Source organism: Orcinus orca, chromosome 12 (assembly GCF_937001465.1).
Source record: "Orcinus orca chromosome 12, mOrcOrc1.1, whole genome shotgun sequence".
Taxonomy (NCBI): Eukaryota; Metazoa; Chordata; class Mammalia; order Artiodactyla; family Delphinidae; genus Orcinus; species Orcinus orca.
This window is the reverse complement of record NC_064570.1, coordinates 25,184,262-25,197,206: the sequence shown is the minus strand read 5'-3', so window position 1 is coordinate 25,197,206 and position 12,945 is coordinate 25,184,262. Positions and strand designations below refer to the sequence as shown.

General features: G+C 43.6%; 1 protein-coding gene across 2 annotated transcripts in view; it reads left to right on the top strand.

The window, feature by feature from the left end:
- Positions 1–12,945, top strand: part of ARFGEF3 (ARFGEF family member 3) — a 312,275-nt gene that overhangs the window by 252,362 nt on the left and 46,968 nt on the right. For both annotated transcript variants that reach the window (XM_049695570.1, XM_004263774.3), the window contains 5 exons: positions 892–1,209; positions 3,639–3,772; positions 6,149–6,294; positions 7,892–8,071; positions 12,113–12,257. In XM_049695570.1, coding sequence (XP_049551527.1) covers positions 892–1,209; positions 3,639–3,772; positions 6,149–6,294; positions 7,892–8,071; positions 12,113–12,257 — 923 coding nt within the window. The remainder of the gene's footprint in view (positions 1–891; positions 1,210–3,638; positions 3,773–6,148; positions 6,295–7,891; positions 8,072–12,112; positions 12,258–12,945) is intronic.

The following is a 12,945-nucleotide window of genomic DNA, read 5'->3' as shown; positions in this document are numbered from 1 at the left end:
GATTCTAGGGTTGAAAAACTCATCTTGAGAGGAACATGTGGAAGGGCCAGCATGAGTCGGCCTGGAGCACAGTGGGTTTTAATGTGGAGGCTGGTGACCCGCTACTCTCCGTTGCTTTCACAGGCAGAAAGAGAGAAAGAGAAAGACTTAAATTGCACCCAAGCAATTTCTATGGAATCAGAAAATGGCCTGATTGTGGAACGTCAGAGTGGATTATCCACGATAGTCTTTCCTAGTAACTGGACTTACTCTGGGGTGAGGGGTCTCTAGTCCCAGGTCCTACTGGGAACAGTTTGGAAGCTGGCAGCTGTACCATATGTTGTGACTCTTCTCTGAGTTTACTGTGATTAGGTGACCGCCTCACCCCCTGCCCCAGTAGTGGTTACGTGGAGCTATCAGGACCCAGTGGGACATGGCTGGATGGAACCCCTGAGTGAGGGCCCATTGTGGCCAGAGGGCCAGTCCACCACATGCGCACTCATTCTGGGATCTCAAAGTGAGGAGATGTTTCCCGAGTCCTGACTAGAGCACGAGAGAGAGGGAAGAGGACCCTTTGGGAAAACTCACTCAAACAGCCAAAGTCCTGATAAGCCAGTACGCTGGACAGGATGTACCAGGATAAACAGAGCTCTGTTCCCAAACTTTCCCCGAGGAATCCTTAGCCCACCTCCAGGCTGTCTGGTCCAACTCAAACAAAAGTATGTATAGCGGGAAGAGAGGAAGTGGGAGTGGAGAGAGGGGGGGGAGAGAAGTGGCTCTCGCCGGAGGAAGGGGAACAGTTCAGGAGGACTGTAAGGCTGGCTCAGCTCCTTTGTATCTCACTGTGGGGTTGCCAGAGCAGGCCCGGCTGAGCTACAACCTTCAACGGCTGCTGTGTGTGACTCTCTCCAGGGTGTGCGAGTATGTGGGCACGTTGGAGCATACCCACTTCAGCGACGGCACCTCTCGGCCCCCACTGACCATCAGCCAGCCTCAGAAGGCCCCCAGAGGCGGACTCCTCGGGGACCCGGAGAGCGAGGGCTCACCCCAAGAGCAGAGCCTGGAGCAGGGGAGCTCCCTGAGCGCGGCCCCCGTCATCCAGCCCCTCTCCATCCAGGAACTCGTCCGGGAAGGCAGCCGAGGCCGAGCCTCCGACTTCCGTGGGGGCAGCCTCATGACGGGCAGCAGTGCCGCCAAGGTCGTGCTCACGCTCTCCACCCAGGCCGACAGGTGCGCGCTGTTCCCACCACGCCCCGGGGGGCTGTCCCCCAAAGAGCACCCATCGTCTGCTGGCCACACCACATGCTCCTCTTCTGCTCTCAGAATCATCCCCAGGACAGCTTGATTTGTTAGCCGGTCATTGAAGCCTCTTGTCATTTTTTTCAAGTACGTCTCTGTCTGCCATCACGCTGCACACGCACAGTGAACTCTTTTGTCTAGTGACTAAGGCTGGAGGCTCAGGGGCGGGGTCAGGCAACCCGGGGCGAAGGCTCTGCGCTTACTCTGACCACAGGCAACTTCCACAGTCCTTGCTTTCTCATCGTAGAATAGGGCCATGAAGTAGCATAACTCTCACAGGCTAGCCATAAGGTTAAATTAATTAGTTCACTGGAAGTAGTTAGGACAGAGCTTGGCAAATAGTAAACATTTGCTATTTTTATGATGATATTTTAAAATCCTGCACCCAGGAGTGTGATCTAAATTGATGCCCAGCAGTCACATGAAGATGTAGAGGGAGGAATCATCAGGAATTCCAACTGTTAGGTGGTCCTCCTTCTTTTCTAAAAAAAAAATATGCATATTTATTAGAGAAAATGCAATCTTAAAACATTTAAGAATTTATTGCAAGACTAATAGATACCATTTGTTCCCCTAGTATAATAAGGCTAAGGTCAACATTTGTCCCAATTTGTCTTCAAAAAGGTTTTTCTTTCTGCCTGTGCAAAATTACACTAATGTACTAATATTTGTGAGCTGTGTACAAATGATAATATATTGTGATTATTTGGCTACTTGTTCCGTGGCTGCACGTGAAACTAGACAAGAATGAGCCCCCTCTTTCCTGTTATCTGCTTTTCTGAACTGTGGTGGCCCTTCTTGATGCGGAAAGTGCTTTGGTCACCTTCACCTGGAGACCATCCCACTTCACTCTTCCACACTTGGCAGCTGTGGCCCAGACGACCCAGCACAGGCGCAGTGAAGTTCACATGGGAGGATGGACAGCAAGGGCGTAGAGATGTGGGAGGAGCATCGCTGGCTGGGCTCAGAAGACTCGAGTTCATTCCTGGCTTTGACGCCAGCCAACTGCAGGGTTGAGTCTGTGTAAATAGTTGCACTGAGATTCAGTTTCTTCATCTACTGATTTGGTACAATAATCCCTTTTTCCTGTCTGTCCAACAGGGTGGCTGTGAAAGTGTTTGGGAAGCTGGAAAGTGGTACACAGGTGTCAGATGGGATATAATATTCACCACTCTTTTCCTACTAGGAAAGAGGAAGAAGAAATGATTAATGGGATCCAGAAACCAAATGGTGTTGAAATTACAAAACACAAGAAAAATATATTTGTTTAGATAATTTGTGAATGATTAATCCACTGATTCCCATCTTAAAACTTGTGTGCCTTGTATTATCCCTTCACAAGGGCTTTGTTATTCGGTTCCTATTGGAGACGCTCTCCCTTACCCAGAACATGGCACCCCGTAGGGCTGCTTCGTCTTCTCGTGTCACCACGGATTTGGAGGGCAGGCATCAGGATGACCCCAGAGGAGAGGGAGGCTGGCTCGCCTCATTCCTCATGTGCCACATAAACTGGTGTTTGATCCCAACATTCCAAGTGCCAGTGAGCCTCAGCCTCCTCTAAGCCCTGCTACCTGTGCTTACCTCCTTCTCCCTAACTCCTTCTAGAAATGTCTATGCCCAACAGAGTGGAAAACAAAAAGAACCTGCAAAGTCCTTAATGTTAGGGAATATTCATTATTCCAGTACATGCTTGAGCTTCACCATGTCCAGGGCTCTGGGTGCATGAGTCAGAGGGGTAAGAAGGTCAGTCCCTGCCCCTGGGGGGCTTACAGATCAAGTTTGCTCTGCTTCTGAATCCTCCTCAGAGCCAAGCCCAGCATTAAACTCGCCAATTGTAGCCCAACAAAAGCCTTGATTAACTTGCTGCGTTTTTTCTTTAACATAGCTTATGAAATTGTAAGAATTCCATTCCCAGTTTTTCAGTTTCTGGGAGCGATGCTTTGCCATCTTTCAACTTCTTGCCAAATGTTTTATGAGTGCCCATCTCAGCTGAGCTAGGCCATGGAGCTACAAAGATTATTTTTTTAAATATGGTCTGTGCCCTTCAGATTAGAATCTTAGAGTAGACTTGTACTCAGTAATAAGAGATATAATACATTATTATATAATACATTATTTATAATACATTTATTATATAAATGTATTATTTATAATACATTTATATAATACGTCATTATATAAATGTATTATATAATACATTTATATACATTTATAATACATAATACAGATATAATACTGTACATTTCTTCACAGTGTTTACACATTTTCATTAATCTCATCTAAGAAAATTACCATAATCATTCTGCCATAAAGACTTCGCTGAATTGTTTCCAAGTAACAAGTCTTTTTGTTTCATCCAGGCTCTTTGAAGATGCTACAGATAAGTTGAACCTCATGGCTCTGGGAGGTTTTCTTTACCAGCTGAAGAAAGCATCGCAGTCCCAGCTTTTCCATTCCGTTACAGAAACGGTTGATTACTCGCTGGCAATGCCAGGTAATTCTTTCCCGGCAGAAACTGTGCCATGAGGTTAGCAGGAAACAGCCCAGATCTCTGATACCGACAGCCTGCCTAAAGACTTGAACCCACATTCCCTTCGTGCACAGTCAGCTTGGCTCGAGTGGAAATTGTCATCTGGTGTTGAGGCACGATCGTGGCAGGTGGGGGGGTGGCGGTTTGCACGGGGTATCGTTCTTGGTGAATGGAAATGTTGCTGCCACCACTGTTGCAGGTATTACCGCTGGAGCTGGACTGTGTTCTGCTAAATCTGGTGCTTGTGATGTAGACACGGTGGGACTCCTCAGGATGCAGATAGCTTCACGTGAGGGTAGGAACTCCTCTCCGTATCACAGAGCACACACCTGCCTCAGTCCAGCCTACTTGCAGAAGCAGCTTCTAATTTCAGAAGGACCTGGGAGAGAAAAATGGAAGGCTTGACAGAAGCCTCAGGCCACTCTTTGAAAAACTGCTCTCGTGGCATCTCCCTTTAACGGTGGGTCAGTATCGCTGTCTTCACGGATGAGGCCAGATGAAGGCCCTCTTGAAGGCCAGCACGTGGAAGAGGGGGTAGAGTTGTACTGAATCACCCAGGCATCCCAAGTGGGTGGCAGGTTGCTCACAAACTCAGCTGTCCATCAGCAGCCAGGGTTGTTGTGCTATAACAGTGAGTACCTTGTCCCCATGGCAGAGTCACAGAGCCGTGGGCCAGGATCGCACTGGTGGCAGGTTGAAGTGCACGACCTCCGAGTTCCTTCCATCATCAGGAATTTTGATTCTTACTGCAGATTCTAATTTGAGAACCATAGTCCTTTCCCGTGAGTTTTTAATAGACTTTAAAACCTTAGCTATATAAAGCCAACCTCCCAGATCCAGCCAACTGCCGGAGCATCTCTGAGCCCAGAGACCACTTTCAGAGTCTTCTGCATGGAGGAATCAGCAGACTCCGAGCTTACAAAAAACAGTGAGCAGTGAGGGTCAGGAAGAGGCAGCAGACCTAGGGGGAAGAAGCATTGGCTTTGGAATCAATCAGATCCAAGTTAAAATGCTGCCGTCACTACTTACCAGCTGCGTCATTTTAGGCAAGTTGGTGCACCTTTCTGATCTTCAGTTTTCTAATCTGTACATGGCAGTAGTTACATTTACTTCTTAAGGGTTGCTTTTAAAATTAAAGTGATTACAGACATAGAGAACAGACTTGTGGTTGCCAAGGTGAGGGGTGGGAGAGGGATGGAGTGGGAGTTTGGGATTAGCAGATGCAAACTGTTATATACAGGATGGATAAAGAGCAAAGTACTACCGTATAGCACAGGGAACTATATTCAATATCCTGTGATAATCCATAATGGAGAAGAATATAAAAAAGAATGTGTATATGTGTATAACTCAATCACTTTGCTGTACAGCAGAAATTAACACATTGTATATCGACTATACTTCAATAAAAGTAAGAGTGATTAAAGACACGAAGAGCCAACACAATGTCTGATGCAGAGTAAACGATCAGTAAATGTCAGTGATTTTTGGTACTGTCATCTTGAAGTTCATTTGATACGGCAAGGCGACTTAGAAAGGCACATTCTGGTTGGAAGAGTCTGATCGTGATCAGTATTTTGTAGGTGTAGGGGAGAAGCAGGAACACATGGGCGGAAAGAGAGTGGAGGAGACTAAGGTGACAGTGGCAGAGAAGTAGCAAGAGATCCGAGTAGGGAAGGATTGTACGGAAGCAAGACAGAGGTTAGATCACGTGTTATTGGGTGCAAAGGGGCCTGACCTGCTTGGCAAGGGCTTCCGAGGTACCATTAAGCACTGACCAAGTGGCTGGTGGCTGTAAAGGATGGGGACGATAACAACAGTAACAGTATAACTAAGTGTGTGGGGCAAGCAGTCTGTGCCAGGCCCTGTGCTAAGCACTTTATGAGCATTATCACATTTCATCCTTGAAGTAACTTTAAGAAGTAGGTGCTATTATCCCCACTTTTACAATGAGAAACTGTGGATTAGAGAGGTAAACTTCTGGTCCATCGTAACCCAACTACTACGTGATGGAGCCAGGATTTGGGCCTAGGCAGCCGATTCCCTGGCCCTTCTACTTAACCACGACATCCTTCCTCCTTATCAACAAGCATTGTTTGCCTGACAAGTGTAAATGTCAAGGATGCTACAGTGAACAGGAGAGGTGGGCCCTGGCTTTGTTAAGTGAATCACCTGTTCTTTCTTGAATCCAGGCTCCTGTCCTGTGTTGGCAAATTCATACCGAATAATCCCACTGATCTGAGTATGGCTCTTTGATTTTTGTCCTCTCTCCATGCTTGAACAGGTCAGACTATTTCTGAGTTTTGGATTGATGGCTTTCATGGTCTTACCTTCCTGTAGGAGAAGTGAAATCCACCCAAGACCGAAAAAGTGCCCTCCACCTGTTCCGCCTGGGGGACGCCATGCTGAGGATCGTGCAGAGCAAATCGAGGCCCCTGTTCCACGTGATGCGCTGCTGGAGTCTTGTGGCGCCACACCTGGTGGAGGTGAGCACCTGGAAAGTGGGCAGCCCAGGGGCCTCCTGCAGCAGAGCCAGCACAGGGCTCTCCAGTCAGCATGGGACAAAGGGCACTGTGGCCACAGCAGTAAGGTTCCCATCACCTGGTCGTAAGCATCATTGTTCTCTGATTATACCTTATGGCACCTAAAGAATTGCCACAAAGGGCGGCGCTGCCCTGGTATCACTCTGACCCTCTATCTTTAAAACTATGTGACTCACCTAGACACCTCACACTGCCGTTTTCTTATACTTCATGGTCTGCTATCAACCTAAGTCTGGAGTTTCATTTTTATACATGAATATAACAATGTCTTTTGTTCCTGCCAGGCTCTCTTTTCTAATAGCTAAACATATTCTGGGCAGTGCCTTCTAAGTAGGGGAACCATAAATCCTGGTTTTCCCAACAAAATTAACTAGGACCCCTTTGACTCTCCAAAATAAAGCAGTCCATATGATAAATTATATGGTAACTCCATCTAAGCATCTCGATACATGATGACTGGCTACTTCTAAGTTGATGGGGAAATTGTTGCCCTGTTTCACAGTGGTAACTATTCCAAATAGTCCTTTAGCACTTACTTGGTAGAGCTATGTCATAAAATAAAGTATTTGGGGGATATAAATTTACTAACCTGAGAACATTCTAGTAAGGGGGTAAAAAATAGTTATGGAGAAGCAATATATCAGTTATGTATTATACTATAATAAACCACCCCCAAATCCTAGTGACTTCAAACAATAACTGTTGATTTAGGTCATGATTCTCTGGGTCAGAAATTCGAGCTGAGCTGTGCAGCTCTTCTAGTCTGGGCCAGGCTTGGCTAATCTCAGCTGGCCTTATGTGTTCACTTGTGGTCAGCCTCTGCAAAGACTGGGGCCAGCTGGTTCATGACTGGTAAGCCTGGGCAGATGATGGTCCTCTCTGTGTGGTCTCTCCTTCTCCAGCAGACTAGCCCTGGCTCAGTCACATGGCATTCTTAGGATTCCAAAGGAAAGAAAGAGGGCAAACCCCAAATCAGAATTGCTTTTCAATTCTCTACTTACATAATATTTGCTATTGTTCCATTATTCAAAGCAAGTCACACATCCAAGCCCAGGGTCAGTGTGGGAGAGGACCGCTAAAGGACACGGATACAAAGATGTGAGCCAATTAAAGCTGTATTGGTGCAATCATCCCACATCCCTGAGGGACAGATGTCGCATCTGATCTTCGTATGTTTGGGGCATGGCTAACAATGAGACCATGGGTGGTTTCCAGACTAGGTTCCAGTGTCTTTAGTCAGCATGTTCTATACCACCCAAGAAAACAGTCACGTTACAGGAAAAAAGAAGAAGAAATTATTAGAAACTCTTATTTTTCCAGAAACTTCAAAGTGAAATTGGAGATGTGTCTGATCAGTTGGTTAAATTATTTAAAATGCAGTTTAGTGTGCTGTTCATTGATACTTATCCCTTGAAATCTTTTATTTTAGCAGAATTGCTGCTTCCATCTCCCTACGATAAGGTGTGTTAGGAAGACCTTCAGAAACCAGATTCTTAGTTGCTTGAAGTCCTGAGGGTGTTTCACTCTCTGAATTTTGCAGGCTGCCTGCCATAAGGAAAGACATGTGTCTCAGAAGGCAGTTTCCTTCATCCATGATATACTGACGGAGGTTCTCACCGACTGGAATGAGCCACCTCATTTTCACTTTAATGAAGCACTCTTCCGACCTTTTGAGCGTATCATGCAGCTGGAGTTGTGTGACGAGGATGTCCAAGACCAGGTCAGTGTGTCACGGTAGCAGTGCTGCCATCATTGCCATAGCCTGCTGGCTCTTGTTGAGTGCACTGGCAGGACTGTTCTGTGAGTGCTGCATATTAAATCTTTCCAATAAGCCTATATGGAATCTGTGACAAGAAGAGGTTAAGCAATTTAGCTAAGGATTCATGATTAGTGATTGGTGGAACTGGGATTTGAAGCAGGCAATCTAGCTGTAATAGTCTATACTCTCATATCTAGCCTATACCCTTAACCGCTATCATATTCTCTACGGAGAGACAGATGGTAAAGAAACTAGCTAGAGACTTCATATTTATCTAGCATGATGGTGGGCAAGGAACACAGACAGATTCTCTGTCTCTAAGATCTACTAAAAATGTTAAACAAGGGTTAAAAATTTTATTTTAAACATCATGTACACACTGGCAAGAAAGTAAGGAATACTAAGATGCCCCAAACTAAGTAACAATGGGAAGCCCAAAGAAGTAAGCAGAGCTCTGAGACTGGATTGGCCATGAGGGAATTGGCCATTGGGTGAAGCTGAATGTCTGCATTCAATCTAAAATAATTGGCTCATTAGGAAATAGAATGTCATGAATACAGAAATAAAATAATAAAAATAGACATACACACTGTCCCTAACTCCCCACCAGGAATCCAGATATTGGAGTTATCAGAGACTGACTTTAAAGTAACTATGCTTATTAAGTTCTGAACAATGTTCAGAAAGATTTAGGACAGGAGGAATTTTGGCTGTGGTGGCATGAGGAAGTTAGTGAATCCTCTCCACAAAAATCAAGTATATGAAAAGAAAAAAATTGTCAAAAGCAGCCATTTCAGGACTCTTGCGATTGACCAAAAGGGCAGACAACAAATTGAGTAGCATTTATGGTGAAAAATAGTTCCTGCCAGAAATTTGGTTAAGAACAGTGGGAGTCTGTGACCTTCTTGCTGAAGCTGGAAGTCATCCCTTACAAGCTATTGGCAAGAATAGTAATTTGACCAGTGTGGGGCTGACTGGGAAAATCAGCTTTTCTGCGCTAAGAGACAGACTTGGTTTGAAGAAGAGGAAAAAAGACCATTGGTCTGTCAACTAAAAGTGGTGAATTCATTAGGAAATGAGCAATAGAATAATACTACAACTTTGCTAGCCTAAGGCTGCAGTGGTGAACCAGTAAGAAATGTAACGTGGGACTCTGGAAGCCAGAGATTTCATAGAAGGACTAGGTGAGTCTGTCATGCATCCATCTCTAGCTGACTGAAATGTGGGCATATATAGGATAGACTGTACAGATCCCATCAGAAAGTAAAAGACCAGAGAGACTTAGGAACTGGCTGAACTTTGTATATTCTCCCCAGCCTGCACACACACATTGGTTGGCAGAGGGTGGAAGCCTTAAAGGCTCAAGGTATTTAAGCAGAATCTCTGCCTACTTCATCAAGTGACAACTAACCTATGCAGACACGGGGACAGCACTAGGAAGTCAGGCTGAAAAATAAAAATAAAGAAATTGAGTAGAGACATTATTGGTGCCTCATGCCATGGGAAAAGTAGAGACAGATTCTACAGTGTAAGTCCAAGCAACTTAGTCAAATAAATAAATAAATAAAAACTCAAAAATAAATCCAGCATTGCTACAATATATTATCTAAAATGTCCAATGTTCAGCAAAAAAAAAAAAAAAGTGAGATATGCAAAGAAATAAGAAAGAGTGATGTATACTTGGGGGAAAAACAATAAATAGAAACTGACTTAGAGTGAGACCAGATGTTGGATTAAGCTAAAACCAGGATTATGTATATCCAAAATGCAGATTTGGAGGCGGGAAGACAAGCAGACACAGGATCTAGAAGAGCTGGTGACCTCTACCAATGATGCCGTCATGGTAGAAATTACAAAGTATTTAGCCAAAGAAATCTGGTGCACATGGTGGGAAGAGGGTTCTGTTCACTGGGTCCTGGCTCTGGCTTGGGATGTTGGATTAGGGGACAGAGACTTTAAGCAGCTATCATAAATAGGTTCAAAGAATTAAAGGAAAATATGATGACAATGACTCAAAAATAGGGAATCTAAGTAGAGAAATGGAAACTGAAAGAATGCAAATTCTAGAGTTGAAAAGGACAATAACAAATGAAAAATCCACTAGATGGGCTTACCAACAAGACTTGAGATGGCAGAAGAAAGAATCAGTGTAAGATTGGTTTAACAGCTCAAAATTCAATTAATGTCATGTATCTTATTAGTAGAATAAAGGATTGAAACCCTATGGTTATCTTAACAGACACAGAGAAAACATTTTACAAAATCCATCACTCATTTTAAATAAAAAACTTTCAAGAAATGAGGAATAGAAGGGATTTCCCTAATTGGATAAAGGGAGTATTTGAGAATCTTACATCAAACACTACACAGTGGTCAAGGACTGAATGCTTTTTCCCAATAATTAGGAGCAAGGCAAAGATTTCCATCTTTACCAGTTCTATTCAACATTATAACTTTTACTCACTGTACCAAAAAATTAAAGGCATCCAATTTTGAAAAGTAAAACTGTCTTAGTTCATAGACAACATGGTCTTATATGTAGAAAATCCTAAGGAATTTATTTTAAAAGTTACTAGAGTTAATAGTGAGTTTCAGGACTTCCCTGGCAGTCCAGTGGTTAAGACTCCACGCTTCCAGTGCGGAGGGTGCAGGTTCAATCCCTGGCCGGGGAACTAGGATCCCACATGCCATGCGGCACAGCCAAAAAAATAAATTAAAAAAAAAAAATAGTGCGTTTAGCAAGGTTGCCGGATACAAAAGCAATGTATTAAAATCAATTGAATTCCTATATTCAAGATGTAAGCTATCAAAAATTGAAATTAAGAGAACAATTCCATTCACAAGAGCATTGAAAACAAAATATTTAGGAATAAATTTAGTAAAAGATATGAAATACCTGTACAATGAAAGCTACAATACATTGCTGAGGAAAAAATAAAGAATATTCCCATAAATTATGAGATATGCTACGTTCATGGCTTGAAAGACAGTATTTCTTAAATGGCAGATTTCCACAAGTTGATACATAGATCCAGTGCAATTCCTATCAAAATATCAGCAGACTTTTTTGAAGAAATTGGGAAGATGATTCTCAAATTTATATGCAAGTTCAAAGGATCTAGAATAGAGAAAACACATTTGAAAAAGAACAACGAATTTGGAGAATTTACACTACCCAATTTTAAAACTTCAGTCATCAATCCAGTGTGGTATTGGTGTAAGGGTAGACCTATAGATCAGTGGAACTGAAGAAAGTATAGAAATAAATTCTCACAAGTATGGTCAATTTTTGACAAAGATGTCATTGCAATTCAGTAGAGAGACAGGATATTGCTTTTAGCAAATGGTGCTTTGAACATATACAATTAAAATGAACTTACACCCTTCCTCTTACCATGCACAAAAAATAACTCAAAATGGGTCATAGGCTTAAATAAGAGCAAAAACTATAAATGTTTCTACAAGAAAGCATTGGAGACCATCTTTTTGAGGCCTTGGGTTTTGCAAAGATTCTTTAGAAATGACACCAACAGGATCCATAAAAAGAAAAAAATTGATGATTTGGACTTCATCAAAATTTTAAACTTTTGCTCTTCAAAAGACACCGTATAAAAATAAAAAGAGAAGCCCAAAGCTGTGAAAAAAAAATTTGCAAATCATGTATCTCAGGAAGGGCTTACATTTAAAATGCACAAAGAACTCTTAATAACTCAATAAAAAAGACAATAATGAGAAGACAAAAACCTAACTTCAGAAACACCAAAATATTTACAAATGGCTTGTGAAAAGTTTTAGCAACACTAGTCATTAGTAAAATGCATATTAATGTGATACGGCTGCTTATTTAGAAGACTTTTCAGTGAGTTTTTCTAGGTTCTGATTTTTATCCTTCACTAAATTTAACCCAGAAATAGGGAGCAGAGAAGCACATCATTCTTCCCAGAAATTCGCCTGCTTCTTAGAAGGAAAAGGCGTTAAATGCCACCTCCTTTGCCTCTGCAGGTCGTCACATCCATCGGTGAGCTGGTTGAAGTGTGTTCCACCCAGATCCAGTCGGGCTGGAGGCCCTTGTTCAGTGCCCTGGAAACAGTGCACAGTGGGGACAAGTCTGAGGTGAAGGAGTACCTGGTTGGTGACTACTCCATGGGTAAGACTGTGCGTTGATTTCGTATCCTGAAACTTGTTTATTAGTTCTAAACCATAATTATTATAGCTCTAAGGTTTTGTTGTTTTGTTTTTTGTTTTTTTTGCGGTACGCGGGCCTCTCACTGTTGTGGCCTCTCCCGTTGCGGAGCACAGGCTCCGGATGCACAGGCTCAGCGGCCATGGCTCACGGACCTAGCTGCTCCGCGGCATGCGGGATCTTCCCGGACCAGGGCACGAACCCGTGTCCCCTGTATCGGCAGGCGGACTCTCAACCACTGCACCACCAGGGAAGCCCTAGCTCTAAGGTTTTTGAGTGGAATCTTTTTGGTGGAATCTTTAAGACTTTCTGTATACACGATCATGTCATCGTCAAAAAGAGGCAATGTCACTTCTTCCTTTCCAATTTGGATGTATTTTATTTCTACTCTTGCCTGATTGCTCCAGCTAGGACTTCCGGTACTATGTTGAATAGGAGTAGTGATAGTGGGAAGAACGTGTGGATGATTCTGGCTGTGGAGCATTAGTTCTTTATGCCAAGCTTCATGCTATCAAAAGAATTCGGATAGGGCTTCCCTGGTGGTGCAGTGGTTAATCTGCCTGCCAAGGCAGGGGACACAGGTTCGAGCCCTGGTCCGGGAAGATCCCACATGCCGTGGAGCAACTAAGCCTGTGCGCCACAACTACTGAAG